This window comes from Cetorhinus maximus, chromosome 10 (assembly GCF_964194155.1).
Source record: "Cetorhinus maximus chromosome 10, sCetMax3.hap1.1, whole genome shotgun sequence".
NCBI lineage: Eukaryota > Metazoa > Chordata > Chondrichthyes > Lamniformes > Cetorhinidae > Cetorhinus > Cetorhinus maximus.
The window spans coordinates 105830703-105853585 of record NC_135888.1 but is presented as its reverse complement, the minus strand read 5'-3'; the positions used below and the strand labels follow the sequence as shown (position 1 = coordinate 105853585).

General features: G+C 41.9%; 2 protein-coding genes across 6 annotated transcripts in view; both read left to right on the top strand.

Annotated features, from left to right (window-relative positions):
- The window catches only part of LOC144685913 (pterin-4-alpha-carbinolamine dehydratase 2-like), a 62043-nt gene extending 44605 nt beyond the window's left edge, over nucleotides 1-17438 (top strand). For 3 of the 5 annotated variants that reach the window (XM_078550929.1, XM_078550932.1, XM_078550933.1), the window contains 3 exons: nucleotides 9170-9250; nucleotides 12234-12323; nucleotides 13468-17438. In XM_078550929.1, the coding sequence (XP_078407055.1) occupies nucleotides 9170-9250; nucleotides 12234-12323; nucleotides 13468-13566 (270 nt within the window). In that variant the 3' untranslated portion in view covers nucleotides 13567-17438. The remainder of the gene's footprint in view (nucleotides 1-9169; nucleotides 9251-12233; nucleotides 12324-13467) is intronic. The other 2 variants (XM_078550930.1, XM_078550931.1) reach the window with 2 other exon arrangements.
- LOC144685912 (cation channel sperm-associated protein 3-like) overlaps nucleotides 14358-22883 on the top strand; it is a 48088-nt gene continuing 39562 nt past the window's right edge. The window contains exon 1 of the mRNA XM_078550928.1: nucleotides 14358-14561. The gene's annotated coding sequence lies outside the window, so the exon portion shown is untranslated. The remainder of the gene's footprint in view (nucleotides 14562-22883) is intronic.

Here is a 22883-nt window from a genome sequence, read left to right as displayed (position 1 = left end):
GATGTTGAATACCAGGAACATTTCTGTTAACATTATTGATTTGTCAGAATGACATAAATTGTGTTTTTGTCTTCATGGTCTGAGTACACTTCACCTTTTTATTCTATTGGTGAAGGATATGCCAATATGTAATGTTGGGCATAGGTGGCTCTGAACTTTATTACACAGGCACCGAGTGTTCTTTGTGTTCAAATGAAAAGGTCCTTTCAGACATCCGGGATGGAGGAGGCAGCCCTGGCATGCATTTGAAGCTGATCTTGGGTAACCTAGCTGAAGGAGCGTTGGATCAAGGCGTTCTTGGTGTCCCTGCCTGCCTGGAGGTTACCGAGGTCTGGCTCCATTCCCTCAGCATTCTCCTCATGTGCTCCTCATCTGACTCACTACTGGACTCCTCATCTGTGCAGCTGCCTCAAGGCCCTCTTCCTCCAGTGGGACCCCCATTTGCCAGTGCCAGATTGTGGAGAGCACAGCATGTAACCACTATCAGTGACACCAATCCTGGGGGAGCACCACAATACTCCCCAGAATGGTCCAGGCATTGGAAGCGCACCTTGAGGAGACCTATGGTCCTCTCTAGCACCGCCCTTGTGGAGGCATGGCTCCTGTTGTACTACTGCTGTACCTCTGTTCTTGGGTGGCGGAGAGGCGTCTTGAGCTACATATTCATTGGATAGCCCTAGTCACCCAGCAGCCATCTATCCAGTTGGACTGGAGCACTGAAGAGCCCCGGCACCTGGGGGTGTCTCAGGATGTAAGCGTCATGGGAACTGCCAGGGTACCTTGCACAGGCTTGTAGAATCTGCATGTTCATGGAGTGGAATCCCTTCCTGTTGACGAAGGCACCTGGTTGACCTGCTGGTGCCTTGATGGCCACGTGTGTGCAGTCTATGGCATCCTGGAGGCGGGGGAACCCTGCAATCGTTGCAAAGCGTCTAGCTCGCTCTGCCTGGCTGGTCTCATCCATATGGTGAAGATTACCTGCCTGACCAGAGCTTCTGTCAAGAGCTTGACACAACTGTGGACAGCTGATTGGGAGCCTCTACACAGATCCCCGCTAACCCCTGGAAAGAGCCAGATGCATAAAAGTTGCAGGCCACTGTGACCTTCAGAGCCATTGGCATGGGGTGTCCACCCACACAGTCGGAGCTGATCTCGGCCCAATCTTCTGGCAAATGAAGGTCATGCTCTCCCTTGAGAGGCGGAGCCTTCATCAGCATTGTACCTTGGACATTATTGTGTTAGCCGCATCGCTGCCTGTAAACCCTGGCAGCAGGATAGTGGTGTCTTCTGCCTTTGCGCCTTGGACAACATGCTGGCCCTGCATCCTTTGTGCCTGCACCTCTCCTCCCATAGGTCCCTCCCCTAGAAGCTGCATTGGTACACCTGGCCTCCTCTCCCTACTGCCCCTCTCTTCCTTCTCCAAGGTGCCTCCAGCGGAGACCGCAATCCTCGTTACCAGATTAAGGGAAAGCTGCCTGATACCTGGAAGGGTCCACACTATCTGAATCCACTGGGGGCCTGGCTGAAACCACTGAGTCCTGAAATGAAGCCTAGAAATACTAAGAATGAAGCCCCGAACAGAGATGAAGCTGAGAAGTACCAATAAGCAACCAGCTGCAAACTATCTCCAAAACTTCTGACTATGCACACTGACAATGATGCTGACCCTTTTTATCCTGCCCTTGGATGAGGTTTGTGAAAATGTTGGCTGGCTGCCTGCCCGTTTTTCCATGTGATGAGCGGAAAATCGCAGGGTCAAGGAAAAATCAGTCAGTTGGACTGTTAAGGGCCTTAAGTGCCGCTTACTTAATGGCAGGCGCTGCTCCGGCACCCACGCGTGCCCGCTGAGCAAAATATTGTTCACCCAATGTCATCACGCACTATTTTACTCCCGGTTCAGGTCAGGTATGTGCCCGCCCGCAGGTCAAAAAATTCTGCCCATAGGATCCTTGACTTCATAAGAGATATTGGGTACAAAAACAAAGAAGTTATGTTGAACCTTTTACAAAACAGTGGTTCGGTCCATCTGGAATAAGACCATAAGACATAGGAGCAGAAATTAGACCATCGAGTCTGCTCCGCCATTCAATCATGGCTGATAAGTTTCTCAACCCCATTCTCCCGCCTTCTTCCTGTAACCTTTGATCCTCTAACCAATCAAGAACCAATCTATCTCGCTCTTAAATACACTCAATAACCTGGTCTCCACAGCCTTCTGTGGCAATGAATTCCATAGATTCATCACTCTCTGGCTAAAGAAGTTTCTCCTCATCTCTGTTCTAATAGGTCTTCCCTTTACTCTGAGGCTGTGCCCTCGGGTCCTAGTCTCTCCTACTAATGGAAACATCTTCCCCACGTCCACTCTATCCAGGCCTTTCAGTATTCTGTAAGTTTCAATCAGATCCACCCTCATCCTTCTAAACTCCATCGAGTATAGACCCAGAGTCCTCAAACGTTCCTCATATGTTAAGCCTTTCATTCCAGGGATCATTCTCGTGAACCTCCTCTGGACCCTCTCCAGGGCCAGCACATCCTTCCTGAGATACAGGGCCCAAAATTGCTCACAATATCCTAAATGTGGTCTGACCAGAGCCTTATAAAGCCTCAGCAGCACATCCCTGCTTTTATATTCTTGTCCTCTCGAAATAAATGCCAACATTGCATTTGCCTTCCTAACTACCGACTCAACCTGCAAGTTAACCTTAAGAGAATACTGGACTAGGACTCCCAAGTCCCTTTGCACTCCAGATTTCTGAATTCTCTCTCCATTTAGAAAATAGTCTATGCCTCTATTCTTCCTACCAAAGTGCATGACCTCACACTTGCCCACGTTGTATTCCATCTGCCACTTTGCCCATTCTCCTAACCTGTCCAAATCCTTCTGCAGCCTCCCCGCCTCCTCAATACTACCTGTCCCTCCACCTATCTTTGTATCATCTGCAAACTTAGCCAGGATGCCCTCAGTTCCTTCATCTAGATCATTAATGTATAAAGTGAAAAGTTGTGGTCCCAACACTGACCCCTGCAGAACTCCACTAGTCACTGGCCACCATCCTGAGAAGGACCCCCTTATTCCCACTCTCTGCCTCCTGCCAGACAGCCAATCTTCTATCCATGCTAATACCTTGCCTCTAACACCATGGGCTCTTATCTTACTGAGCAGCCTCCTGTGCGGCACCTTGTCAAAGGCCTTCTGGAAGTCCAAGTAGATAACATCTATTGGCTCTCCTTTATCCAACCTACTCGTTACCTCCTCAAAGAATTCTAACAGATTTGTCAGGCATGACCTCCCCTTGATGAAACCATGCTGACTTTGCCCGATTTTACCATGCACTTCCAAGTATTCTGAAATCTCATCCTTAATAATGGACTCTAAAATCTTACCAACGACCGAGGTCAGGCTAATCGGCTTGTAATTTCCCGTCTTTTGCCTCACTCCCTTCTTAAACAGGGGAGTTACATTAGCGATTTTTCCAGTCCTCTGGGACCCTCCCTGACTCCAGTGATTCCTGAAAGATCACCACTAACGCCTCCACTATCTCTTCAGCTATCTCCTTCAGAACTCTGGGGTGTAATCCATCTGGTCCAGGCGATTTAGCCACCTTCAGACCTTTCAGTTTTCCTAGCACCTTCTCCTTGGTAATGGCCACCATACTCACCTCAGCCCCCCGACTCTCTTGAACTTTGGGGATGTCACTCGTGTCTTCCACTGTGAAGACCGACGCAAAGTACCTATTCAGCTCCTCCGCCATTTCTTTGTTCCCCACTACTACTTCTCCAGCGTCATTTTCCAGCAGCCCAATGTCCATTTTTGCCTCTCTCTTCCCCTTTTATATATCTAAAAAAACTCTTGCAATCTTCTTTTATATTACTGGCTAGTTTACCCTCATATTTAATCTTCTCCCTCCTTATTTCTTTTTTAGTTGTCCTCTGTTGGTCTTTGTAGGCTTCCCAATCCCCTGGCTTCTCACTGCTCTTCGCCGCATTGTATGCTTTCTGTTTAGCTTTTATGCTGTCCCTGACTTCCCTTGTCAGCCATGGTTGCCTCGTCCTCCCTTTAGTATGCTTCTTCTTCCTAGGGATGAATTTTTGCTTTGTCTCCCAAATTACTCCCAGAAACTCCTGCCATTGCTGCTCCACTGTCTTTCCTGCTAGGCTCATCTCCCAGTCAATTCTGGCCAGCTCCTCCCTCATGCCTCTGTAGTTGCCTTTATTCAACTGTAATACCGTTACATCTGATTCCAGCTTTTTCCTCTCAAATTGCAGGGTAAATTCTATCATATTATGGTCACTTCCTCCTAAGGGTTCCTTCACCTTAAGTTCCCTTTTCAAATCTGCCTCATTACACATCATTACTAAATCTAGAATTGCCTGTTCCCTAGTGGGCTCCACCACAAGCTGCTCCAAAAAGCCATCTCGTAGACATTCCACAAATTCATTTTCTTGGGATCCACTACCAACCTGATTTTCCCAGTCTACCTGCATATTGAAATCCCCCATGATCACTGTAACCTTGCCTTTCTTACACATCTTTTCTATCTCCTGGTGCATCTTGTGCCCCACATCCTGACTACTGTTTGGAGGCCTGTACATAACTCCCATTATGGTTTTTTTACCTTTGCGGTTCCTCAACTCTACCCACACAGATTCTACGTCATCTGACCTTACATCATTTCTTGCTATCGATTTGGGGTCAATCCTTTAGGAAGGATGTCAAAGCCTTGGAGAGGGTGCGGATGAGATTTCGTAGAATGTTGCTGGACATAAATGATTTGAGTTACATGGAGAGACTTCAGAAACTGAAGTTGTTCTCCTCCTAGCAGAGAAAGTGAAGGGGAGATTTGATAGAGGTGTTCAAATTCATCAATGGTTTTGATCTAATAAATAAGGAGCAACCGTTTCCAGCAGCAGAACCATTGATGACCAAAGGTCACAGATTTAAGTTAATTGGCTAATGAACCAGAGGCAGCGCGAGGAAGCAGAAAATTGCGCAGTGAATTATGATATTATGATCTAGAATGCACTACCTGAAAGGAAGCAGATTCACAAATACCTTTTAAAGGAAATTGGATTTGTATTTGAAGGGGTGAAATTTTCAGGGCTAAATGGCCTTTTCCTGTGCTGTATCATTCTATGAAGTTGTCAAAATATTTATCAATTTTTTTTGGTGTTCTGAGCAAAGTTGTTCCTATAATTGATCTGATGGTTCAGTTTGGTTGCCAAGACTGAATTCATTAAGCTTCCCTTTTTGCCTACAAAGTAAGGAGCTTAATGTAGAGTGCCTGCCTTGGGTACAATCACTGATCTGAACACACACATGGCCAATTTTTTAAATATTCTTTAATGGGATGTGGCAGCCATTGACGAGGCCAACATTTTTTGCCCATAACTGCCCTTGAGAAGGCAGGGTTGAGCCACCTTTTTGTACAGCTGCGGTCCATCTGGTGCGGGTACACCCATAGTGCTGTTAGGAAGTGAGTTCCAGGATTTTGATCCAGCGACAGTGAAATAACGGTGATATAACTCAAAGTGAGGACGGTGTGTGACTTGGACTGGAACTTGCAGGTGGTGGTGTTCCCATGTGGCTGCTGCCCTTGTTCTTCTTGGCAGGTCGTGGGTTTGGAAGGTGGTGTTGAAGGAGCCTTGGTGTGTTGCTGCAATTTATCTTGTATGTAGTACACACTGTTGCCACTGTGCGTCGGTGGAGGGAGTGAATGCTTAAGTTGGTGGAAGGGGTGCCAATCAAGCGGACTGCCTCGTCCAGAGAATTTTGAGAAATATGTTTTTTAACTCAACTTAGCGCTCAAACTCATTTGCCCATTAAAGTCTTGTGTGCCCAACAGAACCAGACTAATTTTAAAAGCACCTCAAAGACAACTGGCAGAAACTTGTTATGGTGATTAATCTGACCCAGGGCCAGGTTTGTGGATGTGGCTAGCTTTTAGCGTGATTCCTTTTAAACTAGAACAAAAGGTCATGGAAAGTAGATTTGCACTTGAAATTCCATGATCCTTAGCAATTTTTGGGCAAATGCACTAATTAAAAACAGAGCAACTAAGCAGAAACTCTATTCCTGTTATGTTTACATGCTGTTGACAAATCATAGAAACTGGTCTGTGAACAACTAACTGGTTCTTTTAGTACCAAATAGTCATTAGTTTTCCTGGATTTACGTTCGCACCAGATGTCAACATACCAGAACTAGCCAATATCCTGGGATTTCTTCTCAAATCTTTTAATGCTGCAAAACAGGTCCTCGTGTAAATGGGCTGGAATTGCATATTTATTAGACTTACTCCAATCACCAGGGCAGTGAAAATTGGCCCGGAGTTTGCAGTAGTAGTGATGTTGAAACTGTCTGCGATCGACCTGGCAACAACCTCTTGAGACCGCACGTAAGCAGTTAAACATGGAAATCCAGAAGTCACTGTTTGTGTTCCCTCTAAGCCATGCAGTGCACAACCATGCAGCAACCAGCAATGTGCTGTGCGGGGGAGCAAGCAGACCACGCATAACAATGTTCCCTTTAAGATGTGTGCGGCTGTGCGTCAATCTTAAAGGGACAACACAATGCAACAAGCTGCTGTGGACAGTAAAAAGAATTTAGAGGGAACACTGGTTGCCGTCAGGTATTCTCCATGCACTCTTCCATAGGGTGCGCTCTTGAAGTCCTTGTAGACTGCAATCATTTAGAAATCACTGAATTGATGAGAACCTGCCCTTTTATACTATTAGTCTAAGCTAAACAACAAGTTGGAAAAAGTTACACTTTGTTGAATAGGGTGAATCTGGATTATTAGCCGTATCCTAAGTACAAAATTACTGCCGGAAACTCCCTCTAAAGACATTCTAAATAATAGTGTAAAACTTTGATGTTTTCCAAAAAAAATTCCACATTTTAAAAATATTTTTATATTTGATTTTTGATATTTTGGCCTCTATTTTAATTCCTTATTTATGTCCCATTCATTTATTTCATGCTACCTTTCACTTTTAATATTTTAATCGGTACATTTCACTTTGATGTACTGCCTCAGGATACTTTAGTCTGATTGGCTGCTTACTGTTTGATAACATCACTGTTGCGGAAAGCCTGGAGATTCCTTGACTTGCTGTCAGATTGAAACTGACATTGGAATAGGGGAAATCCACACACCGCAGAGATGGCTAGATTTTCATAGGCAGCTTTCTTCATGGTCAACGATGAACGCCATTGCTAAATCGCTGACCGCAAAATCCAGGCCACTATGATTTTTTCCCACTCACTTAACTGAGCTATGCACTATTAATTTGAGAAACCCTTGGCATCAAAAATCATTGTATCCTGAAATATTAGGAGCAAACAAGACCTGGAGATGTTTTAAATCTAGTATTTGATGCAAAAATAATTGATGAAGTCCCCTATCTTCATGATTCAACATTAATCTTAAATAATGGCACAAATTTTGTGGTTGCCTGGTTTGATGGCTACGGCCAGCACTTCCTCTTCTTGCTGCAGCAGGGCTTAGAATGTGGAGAAATATCAAGGTCTTCCATCATTAGTGTAGCCTACCCCAGTGTTATGACCCCATGAAGTGACTAATAACTTTTAAAAAGGGATATCCATTTCCCAATAGCCAACACACAGAATCATACAACATGATTTCACATTTTAAGACATTTACTGTAACAAACAAACTAAAATCAGCATTCACTAAACATTACTTAGTAGGCAATTAATGCACTAAACTGCAAAAAAGGTATTTCCTATTAACTTCTTAACACAACCGAAAATCCCATGACAAATTTATACATTAACACATCCTCAACAGAAATGTAGTCTTGTTTTTAAAGTCCCGAGGTCCTCCCAAATTTAACAGGATCTGTGCTCCCTGCCCCACGAGGGTGAATCTTCCAGTGTCCCTTAAAGGAATGTCCCCTTCAATCAACCCTTTGAGCGTAATCTAGTAGCAAGGTACCCCCTGGTGATTCTGTGGTCTTTAATTCTTCACAAGCCTCATTTCTTCAGACTGCAAATTTCTCCTCGCCAGCATTCTGCTTGGCGGTTAACCTGAGATTAGTCCATTTTCCTGGCTTGGCATAGCAGCACCTGTTGTGGGCTGCCTTCTCCCAAACCTCTCATTTAACTAACTCAAAGAGACTGCAAGCTCGGGCAGCAGCATGACCAGCTGCTGCCTCCTTTTGTGTCAAGGTGTTAAAATTGTACCTGACTTTGATAAGTTTCAATTTGAGTTTCTGTCTCCACAACAAGCAGGTCACATGGGTTTGTCTCCTCACACATCACGTTGGAGGTCCTATCCCCCTCTCCAAATTACTCAATTTTACCTTGAATCAGAAAAGACAGTTTAAAACATAACTATCTTATAAAGTCCAGAATTTGTAGAACCCAATAGTGTCATGAACTGAAGACCTCCCCTGGAAGTCAGCCTTCAGTTCAATGGCATGTGAGGTTTTTTTTAATCTTAAATTTCAAATATTTTAAGAGTATGACACTTCGTAAAGTTGTTATAAGAGCATTAAAAGTGTATAATGGGAGGTGGGTGGGGGTGGGGAGGAGGAGCTTGGTGCCATTGCTACCTGAGGGACAGACCCCAGCAGATGTGAGGCTTGGGCCAGGATTATTACTCAGCCCTGGATGGGCTTTATCAAAAGAGACCAGGTTATTTTCTTTTTCCTGTCTGCAGTTCGTTCAAGTTTGCTCAGATTACTAAATCTCCAAAAAGGTGGGTTAATGCTCCCTCCTCACCCCTTTGCTGTTTAAAACTAAATTCTGAGGCCTTCAATCCTTGCAAGTAAAAATCTTTGAAAGTTGTGGACAAACAGTCAAAAGCCTCTCTCTCTCTATTGATTCCTGACTGAACCATTAGTGGGTTCCAGAGGAACGCATGTTGAAGTACACAGCAACTTCCAGGTTTCTGCATAGGTGCGATCTCTGGAAATTGCAGTGCCCTCACTAGCGGCGAGCATCACCACGTTTGTCACTATTGAGATGGGAAATCTGGTCCATAAAAACTGGACACTTTATTTTGGAGGGTAAACAGAAGTTCCCTGCCACTCACCCAGAAAGTTATCAAAACTTGAGTTATATATTCAACCTGCCCTTTATTGATAGTTTTCTAAGCAGTTTTGTTTGAAGTTGTTAATGTTTTTAAATAAAATCTCATTCCAGGCCTTTGGGTTTATGACACGTGTGGCTTTACAGGCAGAGAAACTGAATCATCACCCTGAATGGTTCAATGTGTACCACAAGGTAATGTGAATGTTGGTGAGTTTGACAGCAAAAAAGTAGCACATTCTATACGTATAAATCATTCAGCCTGCAGCAGCATGTAACCTGTTACTTTCAAACCCAGTTTTGCATCACTGGCAATGTGTATATATACATATGTCTCCTGCACTGCAAAGCAACGTGGTCATTTTTTTCCCCAAAAAGCTACATAGCTGGCTACATAACTTGTAAGATACTACAAGCCTTTAACCAGTGTGCTCTCAGATGCATTGCTGTGCTCTCAGACACATTGCTATTTGGTTAATGTGCTACTGCTGGTTGGCTCTGAATCTTTCCTTTGATGTTTGTTATAGAGATCTGCACAGGAGGATCAAAGGCTCTTGGCCATTAGTAGCACTGTAGCTAACAGCGTTATGTGTGCGGTTAATGCTGCTTTTAGTCCACCCAGACCATCACCAATTTAAACTGAGATCAGAGTAAGTGCTGTCATTGGAACACATTTTACATTGCACCACCCACCCTGCCCCCCCCCACCTCTCCACAATTGTCCTCAATGAGCCAACTAATTTTGTTGTGCTTTTCTACTGGAAAGCCCCTTTCCAGCTTGTGCAAATTGTCTTCTATTGTTTCCTGTATTTTATTTTTGATATCAGCCCTGTTCATCTACAGAGTAGATTTAATATATATAAATCATTCTGACAAGAAGTACTAGATGCATTTTGTAAGGAACAGCTTTAAGAGTGGAATTATATTTTAAAACAAAAATAAAACTGCAGATCGTGGAAATCTGAAACAAAAATGTGAAATCCTTAACACTCAAAGTTGGTGAGCACCTGAAATGAAAGGAAAAATGTTAATATTTCGGGCATAGTCTTCATCTGAACTGGAAGATCTAGATGAAAAGCCTATAAGAAGGAACAGAGTGAGGAAATTGGGGAACACGTACAAATAAAGAAAAAGAATAAGCTGTAAAATGATTACATATAGAAATGACAAGAGTGATAATGGCATAAGACAAAAGGTGAGAGAAATAAAAGACAAAGCATAAAATTGTAGCACCATTCACAGCCACAGATGTCCTAAAGTGCTTTTGGAGGTGTAGTCTGTTCTGTCAATTTACACAGCCAATTTACGCACATTTCCAATTGTCAATGTGATGATGTTGGTTGAGAGACAAATATTGACCAGAAAACTGAGGACAGCTCTCCTATACCATTTCAAACTAAAACCATGGATCTTTTACCTCTACCTGAAGTGGCAGAAGAGGCTTCGGTTTAACATCTCACCCAAATTACAGCAAGTCCAGCAGTGCATTATTCCCTTGGTACTGTGCCTGGGCCTTGTCCTTTGTTACATTTTAGGGCAAACATTTGTGTAGAACTTGTCCCACGCGACATTATGAAATTTCACTTGTGAATTGGAAGCGATGCTGCTTTCAGGTCACGGAACTAGAACTGAAAGTTCTAGCCACATATGCTGTGGTAGGATGTGAGTTTGCACCAATTATTTTGTTCACACATGACCAGTTCCTGATCTTAACCAGGCTTTTGGGAGACAGGGTAGTGAGAAAACTGTCTGCCAGAGAGAGAGAGGAATGTATGCCAGCTGAAGACTGGCTTTAGCATTGGCTTTAAAGCAGCAATCTTGTTGGGCTTTTCAGTGGGCAAGTAAGTTGATGCAAGAAAAGAAAAACAATTGTTTTGGCTAAGAAAAATAAAATTGTTATATCTGTGTGTTCATTAATAAAACTTTTAGAAGGCATCTTTATGGCTCATTTACAATGCCAGCTTGCATGTGGGTCAGAAAAGGGCTATTGGGTGGTCAGCAGCAAGGCAAATGGAGCAGCAATTGGGCCTCATGCACAAAATGAGCTCTGATGGCTTCTAGGGAAATGGGAGAAGCTAGAAAAAGACACTGGTTCAGAGCTGGACATTGGGGAACTGCAGGGGCAAGGTTTGGCTTGGGGAAGGGGAAGAAGCACCAACGGCAGCTGATTTGGTCTCTGTGCATTGATTGAAGGACAAACGTTGGCCATGGCATTAAGAGAACTCCCCTGCTTTTAATATTGGCACAGGATCTTTTTAAATTTAAAATCTTTTTTTCTAAATTATTCATTAAAGTCTTGGCGTGGAACTTGGAGCCACAACTTTTGATTTGGCGATCGCATACTCCTAGCAAATTGGGGCCAAAGCACTGGACTATAATCACACAGTGTAACTATAATCACACAGTATGGAATAGACCAACCTCACATCTTTATTATAAATACTGATAGAATTGCACACTGAAACTTTTAGTTGTGGGGAAAAAAAAAAATAGATGCCACCTACCTTTGGCTGAAATGAGCTGCTTGTGCTTATATTAAAATTGACAAGAAAGCAATATATTCCTTTTTTTAAAAAAAAGCTTGCATTTGCTGTGCAGAGCTACTCACATTATTCCATATTACAGCCATGTTCTCCCTTTCTCATTCCCCACGCCTCTTTCCCCGCTCCCCCCACCACAAACTGCACCTCCCCCCACCAACCAAAAATGCACACCCACTCCCATCATCCCTGTCCTGTCCCACTCCACATCAGTTAAATTGTTCATTGGTAATTATTGGATTGTAGAGGTGGCATTCCCCCACGTTAAGCTGGGTATTGCTTACTTTTCTTATACGTTGGAAGAGTCATGAAAGGGAAAATTAGATTTTTTTTATACTGCCGTTTTCTCTTTACTCTGGAAATTTCTCGGGCCTTTTCATTTTCTTTGGATGAGAACCTTCTTGTCTCTGCTTGTAGTGAAAACCGTCAGCAACTTTTCATCACCCTTTTTCTGTTTTATTTTCCCATCTTTTGAAAACCACAAATGCCACATACATGACTGTACAAAGCAATAACTCCAATGAAAATAATAGACAAGCAGAAAGGAGATTCTGAAATTCGTTCAGCCCACTGTGAAATGAAGGTGGAATGGTGAATCTGCCCTATATATTAACATTATATATTTCATTCCTCCCCAGGTGCAGATAACTCTTTCAACACATGATTGTGGTGGTCTCTCCAAGAAAGATGTCAAACTGGCTAAGTTCATCGAACAGGCAGCTTCTTCAGTAAATTAGCTATTTTTGTGTTTTTTTAAAAAAGCTTCAGTATGAAATGTTATGTATTCTGAAGTCATGCTGAGCACTTTAAGCAGATGAGAAGCATTTAGAATAGAAGTAATAATGAAATAGGTAATCCTGAATTTAAAGAAATATTCCCTCAAAGATTAAGACCACAGATGCAACAAAGTTATTTTTGATCTTGGTTCTCCCTTGGGATCACTGCAACATCCATTTATAACAACTCTGTTGATACAATAATGCAGAAACAAGAAAGTTGAATATGGCAGTTCAGGGACATCAAACTTGTACCCGAGAGCTGGTGCATAGTTCGTGAAAAATTGTGTTGCATTTGTTGGATTTGGTTTGTACAATGCCAGGACTAATAGAGACAGGTGAAATATCCACCATTTGTAGGGTGAACTTCCCTAAATAAATATAATATATATTAAATAACTTGGGTGAGATTTTAATTCCCCTCAAAATGCACCCACTTGTGCAGTTGAAATCAGGTCCCTGGTTGTTGACGCACAATTCTTGGATGTAATATCTTTCTTCCTTTCATCACAATTTTGCCATACATTTTTGTATTATAAAGTTCCAATGTCAATTATTATAATGGAAGTTGTCTACACTTTGTCATTCACTCTTGTGCTGGGTGTTTTAGCACCTCCTGGTTTTGCATTGCGCAGCTCTTTAGTCTGTACTGCAGAGAAGATTTTATGCTTTCTAAATGATCAATTTTGCTATTTATTTATAAATGATATAAAAGCAAACTATTATATAAAATAAAGACAGGATGTATAAGTTCAAAATGGTAAGTGTATTACATCTGTGTGTACTACTGTCCAATTAACTCCGTATCCTGTGTCATCTGAGAACAACATTTGGCCTTGATTCCTCATGTACAAAGCTATGGACGATGAACTAATACTTTTGTAGTAAATTAGGGCAGCTTAGAGGTATCACAGAGCAGTGAGTGCAAAGCAAATTTCCGCATCCATTTCATTCAGTTCTCAGTTTTAGCTATGTTGTGGGGAGGAGTTGTATGACTTGCCATTGGCCACTTTCAAATACTGCCAAATGCTTTTGGCTGAAGAAAGCATTGGTGGATACTTTAATGTTTAAATTGTCTTTATTTTGTTTTAACCAGAAGACATGCTTCATTAATCAACACATCTCAAAAACTGAGAACAGTGGTGGTCTGCGGACCATTATGGTCCATGGGCTGGCCCAAAATGCAAGTCACTGATGTGCAACGCTGTGCCAAGGCCATGCGAACGAACACGCCAGAATCCTCGTTCCCACCACTCGTAATCTCGCACGGCCAGACTGGTTTCTGCATGCCCGGCATGAGTTGTCATAAATACAAGCAACAGTAATGTAGTTTTGGAAGCAAGATTTATGTTGCTGTTGATTTTGTTTGATTATTATAGAAGTAAGAGAAAATAATACTTGTGATTTTCGAACACATTGGAATGTTTCAAAGTGTTCTCTTGTAGTATTAAAATTTTTAATATGAAAATGTATATACTTTTGTTTCTGGCATGAATTAATTTGCTTGTGATATTTAATAAAATGAATGTACATAAGTTTATTACATTTAGTAGTGAAAAAGCAGCAAAATATTTATAGTATCCTTAAGTTCCCATTAATTCTGAGGTTTTTTTGAGGTGGTAACCGAAAGCGGGCAGGGTAGGACCAGTGGGTAGTCCACGGGGTCTTTGCCCCACCTAAGTGGTCCACAAATGGAAAAGTTTGACAACCGCTGCTGTAGAAAATGAAAACTCCCAGCAGCTATTTTCATTTCAATTTCAGAAAAGTTAATGGCTTTACGGTGGAAAAGGTATACAAGCAAGGAAAGTAAAGTAAAACCAGGAGCAAGTTGATAAATGGAGAATAATGGATGGCTGGGTGTGGCTACAATGCAGTTGAGATTCAGATGATTTATATAGAAAAAATGATAAATACTTTCAAGTCAGATACAGGCTAACACCTAAAGTGAGGGGTTCAAATGATCTCACAAATCAGACAAAAGCTCAAGATTCATAAGTAATTGCCATGAATTTGAAAACCAGATCTGAAGCAACTCCTATTATTGTTCTGAAATAAATAATTTGCACCATTTTTTTTCATTTAGCTTTGGATTTTCAATTTGTTTTTCTTTTTGCTTGCTGTGATTTCTTTTCAGTTGACAGTTGATACAAAAGAAGGTATTCATTGCTGATGACATCCTCAAAAGGACTGGTAATTATTTTTAATTTTGTTGTTGAATGGTAGGAATTTCTGCAGCCAGTGTATAGTCTACTGCATTGTAATATTGACTTAGTGGCTGCTGTGCTTTGGGTCGTGCTTGTTCATCCAGACTTTTAAGTGCCGTTTGCGTGTTAACACTGGAACCGCAATGCAGGAACTATTGATGCCACCATGAGCAGGCATTGCTGTGATCTGGGACTAGGCTATCTCACTTAAAACACCCTCCTTGCAAAGTATATCTGTTAGTCAGTGCACTATTATGCCGAAATGAAAAAAGTTTCTGTAAACATCAGTGGAATCTGACTTTAGTAGGCTAACCAGTTTACTGTAATAACATTATGAAATTTAGGATTCTTAAGTGCAATTGCGAGTTCAGAGATCAGAGATTAGTCATTTAAAAAAAATCAATTAAAACACTTTTTGATAAAAATGTTGAAATTAATTTTTTATATTTCTCAACATAACTCTCAATTTAGAACATCCCTGTATGCATTTTCTATGGTAATTCATTCCCAATTGTCCCCCAAATTCTTTAACCTATTACATATTAATATTACTGCAGCCAGAGCTGTTTTCTGCTGATGTTCCCTGGTACACTCAATGTGGTAAAATAAAAGAAAAAATGCTGGAAATCTAAAATCATACCATAAGAAATGGGATCAGGAGCCCCATTCAGATCATGTGCCCCATTCAGCCTGTTCTACCATTTAAAGCAACCATGGTCAATCTTCTGCCTTAACTCCACTTTCCCGCCTGCTCCCCACATCTCATGATTTTGCCGAGAGACCAAAAATCTCTCTATCTCAATCTTGAATATATTCAATGATTGAACATCCACAACCTGCTGGGATAGAGAATGCTAAAGATTCACAATTCTTTGAGTAAAGAAATTTCTCCTCATCACAGTTCTGAATGATCGTCCCCAGTACTGCACCCCCTTGTTCTAGATTCCTCAACAGGGCGAAACAACCTCTCGCGGCACCCTACCAAGCCCCTTCAGAATCTTGTATGTTTCAATGAGATCACCTCTCGTTCTTCTAAACTTCAGATAATATGGGCCCAATTTACTCAACCTTTCATCATAGGATAGCCCTCTCTTCCCAGGAACCAAACTAGTGTACAGCCTCCAATACTAGTATATCCTTCCTGAGATATGGAGACCAAAACTGCATACCAAATTCTATGTGCAGTCTCACCAAAGCCCTATATGATTGTAGCAAGACTTCATATTACTCTGCTACTCCAATCCACTTGCAATAAAGGCCAACATGTAATTTGCCTTCCTAATTGCTTAATGTACCTTTATGCCAACTGTGCCAGTACACACACCTCAGAACATCAACATTTAGAAGTTTTATGCCTTTTAAATAATAATCTGCATTTCTATTCTTACCAACAAAGTAAAAATTACCAAACCTGTCACTTCCTGACATTATATGCCATCTGCCACCTTGTTTCCCACTCACTTAACCTGTCTAGATCTCTTTTCAGCCTTTGTCTTTGCATGTCTAAAAACTTCAATACACTGCTCTTGGTCTCTTTTTGTCTAAATTGTTAATATAGATTATAAATACGTGAGGCCCAACACTGACCCTTGCGGTACTCCACTAGTTACAGCCTGCCAACCTTAAATGCCCTGTTTATCCGTACTCTTTGCTTCCAGTCTGTTTAATTAATCCTGCACCCATGCCAATATATTACCCCTCAAGCCCTTATCATGTGTATTATCCTTTTTTGGTGGAACCTTACTAAATGCCTTTTTGAAATCGGATCATAATGTGCTGTACAACATTTAAAGATGTCAGTAATGTATTTTACACTTGTTAGCAACTGGTTTCCATTCCAAATGAAAAGGAACTTGGAGTTTCAGTTACAGTGATTTATTTTGATGTTCTCTATGTAGTTTGGCCTGATAGTCTTTTTAGATTTTTGTATTACCTGAAACACTGGGTATTATTGATATGGTCATATTGTTTAACTGTCTGCACATGTAAATCAGTCTTGCAATCTGCCAGTGTTTTTCCTGTTGCGGTTGTGTAGTCTGCGAAATAATTTAGTGTGTGTGCATTTATACAAACTATATTGTACTTAAAGATACAGGCCATTTGGCCTAAAAGGTCCATTTGTGGTCCAGATGTGTTTACTAGGAGAAAAAAACATGATCATTTTCTAACTTAGCTCATTTTTGTGTTTTGAGGCAGGAAAATGTGGAATGATCAAAAGTCTGTAATTTGCAAATGAGCTAGAACTTTACTCCATATAATCTGAGAAAGGTCTTCAACATTAAGCAAAACTGCAAATATTTATCTCTGCCCATTCAATTCATCTCTGCCGGCTGCCTCTCCATGGGCACCCACTGTCCCACACTGCAGGAACTGAGCCTGTAAATGGTTGCCTTTTCCTTGGACTCGTTATTCATACATGAACTGTGCATCTTGGCTTTCAGATATTTTCATGTCATGTGTTTAAGCAGGCTCTGATGGCTTCAGTAAGTTTAAATGCTATGTTCATGTTGTGAGCTTTTTGAATTTCTGTTGTAGTCGATTAAAACTGGGGCGTCTTGGGGTGTATGAAACAACGAGGCATTACATGAACTTCCTCCAATGGAGATGTGACCTGACATCGTCGACCAGAAATTTTCAGTGCATTGGTGGAATTGTGGAAGTGACACTTGTTGGATACTAAAGTCCGGTGGTTTCATTCCAGAGGACTGGTCTTCCTTTACCACTTGTCATATTATTGGATCCATTCTATAGTTACCAAACTTTGGTTTAGAGCACAGGAATATGATACAGAAAACAGGAATAAAACCATGCAATCAAAGTGACAAAATCAAAAATGAACCTCATTAAATGTATTTCTTTTCTATGCATGTGTTTTCTCCTTATCGTCTCAAACAGAATCAGAAATTGACTGTTGTTCATAGTTCTCTCCATCCAATGTCATTGAAAGAATGCAAAATTATGTAAATTGCCCAACCACCATCCACCTGATTTGCCTCACAAATGAAAATTGACTCTATTGCTTCAATTAACATAATTTTTTGTTTATTGAAGCAACGAGCACAGAATGGTTACAGTGCAGAAGGAGGCCATTTGGCCCATTGCATTTGTACCAGCTCCGAAAGAGCAATTCCCTTAGTATCATTCTCCTGTCTTCTCCTCGGAATCCTGCACAATGCTCCTTTTCAGATAGCATTCAAAAGGGAATTAGACTGTTTTGATTGAACCTACCTCCACCACACGTTCAGGCAGTGCATTCCAGACCTTAACCACTTGCTGCGTAAAAGTTTTTTCTCATGTCGCTTTTGCTTCTTTTGCTAATTACTTTAAACCTGTCCTCTTGTTCCCTATCTTTTCATGAGGGGAAACAGTTTCTCCCTATCTACTCTGTCCAGGCCCTTCATGCTTTTGAATACGTCTATCAAATCCCCTCTCAGCCTTTTCCTTTTCAAGGAAAACAGTCCCAACTTCTCCAATCTATCTTCATAACAGAAGTTCCTCACCCCGGAACTATTCTCATGAATCTTTTCTATATTGTCTCTAATGCCTTCGCATCCGCCTAAAATGCGGCACCCAGAACTGGACGCAATACTCCAGTTGAGGCTGAACTAATGTCTTATACAAATTCAATATAACCTCCTTGCTCTTGTACTCTATGCCCCTGTTAATAAACCCCAGGATACTGTACATTTTATTAACTGCTCTATCAACCTGCCCTGCCACTGTTATGTTCCTTCTATCAGATCGCTTCACTCAGCGAACACGGTTGCACGCCTCTCTACTGGTGAGTGAGTTGGTAATCAGGATGCTGACGAAAAGAGCATTGTAAGGTGAAACACATGCTGTTTATTAACATAGTAATGGGAGTACTAACCCACGTGTGTTTCTCAAGCCCAAACGCTATTCTACAACTGGTTAACATTGTAGCTCGTGCTACACCGAAATTGGGTAATACAATCATGTGGTCAATCTGCTCACATTCTGTTAAAGGTGTAGTGCATCTCAGATTACCACATCCCTCCCCTTTTACTCGAGGGTACAATTTGTAATCTTTACAATATATTAACTATTTACATCAACTATTTGCAAATTTCAGTGTCTCTGGAGGCTTCTTCAAACATGTCGAATGTCGTAATTCTATGACTTCGGATGGTTTATCCGAGGCTTCCCTCTAGGGAGTCATCTGTCCTCTAGGCTGCCCAGGAGGAACCTGTAAGTTTGTTTCTTCGACTCTCTCAGGCTCAATGGATCCTACAGGTACTTCCAAACCAAGGGGAATTCCTTCCACATGTGTATACTCCAACTGGCATGCTTGGTGCACCCTTATAGATCTGTTTCCCTTCTCCCTTTTCCTGAGATGACCTGCATGCCTCCTAATTATCCAACCTTCGAACGACAAATGATAGGAAAGAGGTCCTGTCACTGCACTAACTTCACCTGTAAGCCATTTCGGCCTATCTCCAAGGTTCTTTACAAAAACTGTCTCTCCAACAATGAAGTTTCTTCCATGACTGTGGTAATCATGTCCATTTTTCTGGACCTCCTGACTTCTCTCCACGCTCTTCCCCCACGCCCCCCTCTTAAGTTCAGCCTTATGAGACTTAATTATGTTCTGAGACATCTCTTCTTCAATAACTCTGCGGGGGCCATGTGTGGCATAGTCCTATAGTTGAATAGGAAACGTGATAATCTAGTTGCAATAGAGTCTCCGTCCAGTTTTTTTCATTCTGGACTTGAAGGTTCTGGATTGCCCTCTCGGCCAAACCATTGGATGCAGGGTGGTATGACGTATTATGCCATTGTATTTGCAAATCTTTGGAATTCCCCGTTGGTGAATGCCGTTCTGTTATCAGACACAATTATCTCCGGTAACCCATGTATCACAAAACTGACGCAATCGGTCTATAGTGGTGGCAGATGTGGGTGATCTTACGTCATATACACCCATCCGCTTTGAGTGCCCAAAAAAGGCCTCATGTAGTCAACGCGCAGGCGGACCCATGGCTTCCCCGGCCATTCCCAGGGATGCAATGGGGCCGAAGGGGGCAACTTCTGTACTTGTTGACACTGTATGCAGCTCATGACTAAGTTTTCAATTTCTGTATCCATCCCTGGCCACCATAAGGAGCTGCACGCCAACATTTTCATTCTAGAGATGCTGGGGTGAGCACTATGCAATTCGGTCAATAATGGTTTTCTCCCTCTCAGAGGCACAGTGACGCTCACTCCCCACAGCAAGATGCTATCCTGGCAGGTGAGCTCATATCTCCTATTAAAATAGAGCTTCACTTCGTCAGACTTTGGCTCGTTCGACCATCCCTGTAAGACTTGTTCCCTTACGTGGGACAACACTGGATCGCGGTTTGTCCACTTTCTCATTTTTTTGGCATCTACTGGTGACGAATCCAGAAAGTTTAATAACAAGACCAGTTCTTGAGGAACTGGGACATTCACGTTGCTGTCTTTTAGAGGTAATCGGCTCAGTGCGTTGGCATTTGCAATCTGGCTTCCCGGCTGCTAGATAAAAGTATATTCGTGAGCAGCTATAATCAGTGCCTATCTTTGGATGCGTGCAGAGGCAATCGGGGGTATTGCCTTATCTTCACCGAACAGGCCTAGCAGTGGCTTGTGGTTGGATACGATGGTAAAGTGGTGACCACGGATGTATTTGTGGAACTTCTTAATGCTAAATATAATGGATAAGCCTCCTTTCTTTATTTGAGTATCTTCGCTCTGCAACACAGGGTTCTTGAGACGTAACCAATGGGCTGTTCGGAGCCATCCACCATCGGTGGGAGAGTACTGCCCCATCTCCATAACGGGATGCATCACAGGTCAAAATTAATTCCTTCCTAGGGTTGAAATGTACCAACAGGTCCAATGAATGTAGCAACAGCTTTACCATCGTAAAAATCTCTTGTGGAGCTTGCCAAGACCACCTGTGGTTCTTTTTGAGCAAGCTGTATAGCGGAGCTAGTACTGTTGACAAATTTGGGAGAAAACGGCCATAATAGTTAACCATTCCCAAGAAGGATTTGAGTTCTATGGCATTTTTCAGTGCTGGCACCTCACTAATAGCTCTCAGCATTTCTTCTTCTGGGTGAAGGCCCTGCGAGTTGACCCTATGACCCAGTTAAACCACTTCTTTTGCTTGGAAGATATATTTTTCAAACCTACTCCAGCTTGTGAGAAATGCTTTAACACCTCTTCCAGGTTAGCCAGGTGTTCTTCATCAGTTAGTCCTGTTACTAGGACATCATCGAGATAAACCACAACATGGAGTAAATTTTTCATGGTCCGTTAGAAAATGGCACAAGCCGATGAGACTCCGAAGGGTAACCGGGTATATTGGTATAACCCCCATGTGTGTTGATAGTCACAAAGTCCTGAGAGGACTTTTCTAGTTCAACTTGCTGGTAAGCGTGGCTCATGTCGAGCTTCATACATGTGGTTTGTTATGACACAGAAGATGGTAAATGCCGAGCTGTTCAAATCCCAGAGGGAAACTCGAAACCACTACTAATTTTCAATCTAGATCTCCCTGATAATAAAACCCTCGCGTAGCACTAGGTTTTACCAGTAATCTTTGGGAAAAATAAACACACCCTTTCTAAACTTCACCTGACTAGGTGACACATTTCACCCCTCCTTTGAAAACAATATAGTTTGGTTTATTTCAAAATGCAAATGTTCCCTTGATACCTATGTTTCTAAGCTTCCCCATGTTTATCTAATTGACATTTTAAACCTATCCTCTCTTAGATCAAAGCACCCAGACTAGCTGCCTCTAATTCAATTAAATCTCTCTCACACACACAGACACATCCCACTATTTCTCTATTTTACAATAAATTCCAATAACATTATGAGAATTATTATACCTTCTTTACAGGTTCCCCCTGCCGGCTTGGAGTACAATTCATCAATTTTTTGGTATAGGATGCCTGTCCGGTCTGGCCACTTTGTTAATGGTCAACTTGTAGTCCCCATATATTCGTGCACTCTGCTCAAGTTTAGTGCTAGAACTATGGGTGCTGTACCATTTGGAAAATTGTACAGGTTTTAAGACTTCCGACCTTTCCAGCGTAGTCCTATAGTTGAATAGGAAACGTGATAATCTAGTTGCAATAGAGTCTCCATCCAACTTTTTTCATTCCGGACTTTAAGGTCTGGACTGTCCTCTTGGCCAACCCATTGGATGCAGGTTGGTATGGCATCAACTTTCTCTTGCAGTGCATTGGACACTGGCCTCGCCTTCAAGAATCTGGGGGTTGCCTCAGGATCCTTGTGGATTTTAGCTTGCAGCCCCTGAATCTTCCCAAGCTCCTCCTTGAAAATTCAGGCATATTTCTGTAATAAGTCTTGCAGATCTTTCATTCTGAGTTGAAAAATCTCGGTCCACTCCAACTTTATTTCCTTAAGCCAGTTCTGACTGAGTAGACTTGGATGTTCCCCTGCTACCAATATTAGGGGTAGATTAACAGACTGATTTCCATACTGTACTGCAACCTTGCATATACCTCTTACTCATGCGTCTTAGACCATAAGACCTAGGAGCAGAAATTAGGCCATTCGGCCCATCGAGTCTGCTCCGCCATTCAATCATGGCTGATAAGTTTTTCAACCTCATTCTCCCGCCTTCTCCCCATAACCTTTGATCCCCTTACCAATCAAGAACCTTTCTATTTCCGTCTTAAATACACTCAATGACCTGGCCTCCACAGCCTTCTGTGGCAATGAATTCCATAGATTTACCACTCTCTGGCTAAAGAAGTTTCTCATCTCTATTCTAAAAGATCTTCCCTTTACTCTGAGGCTGTGCCTTCGGGTCCTAGTCTCTCCTACTAATGGAAACATCTTCCCCACGTCTATACCTCTTTAATTTAGCACCTGAATTTTCCAGATTTAATGGGTGATCTCCTTGTTTCAGATATTTGAATGTATGTTCCCCTATAACTGTCGTGGATGCCCCTGTATCCACCTCCATTCAGATAGATTTCTCGTTGACTCACACTGTCACGTAGATTGGCTTCGTTTTACCCATTTTTAAGTTGTATAGTGAGTAAATGCCTGACTCTGTTTCTTCAGGTTCCTCTTATGTGGATTTCACGATTTCTACCTTTTTGCTTAAAGTTTTGTCTTTATGCTACATTGTAAAGACAGATTATGTGTCCATTACGATGGCAGAAGAAACATTCAATTCCAATTGTTGTTCATTTACAGGCTGCCTGGCTCCATTTCTGTCATTATTATTGTAGGTTTTCTCTGTTAAACCAGTTTTTTTACTGGTCTGTTAATGATGGCTGTTTCG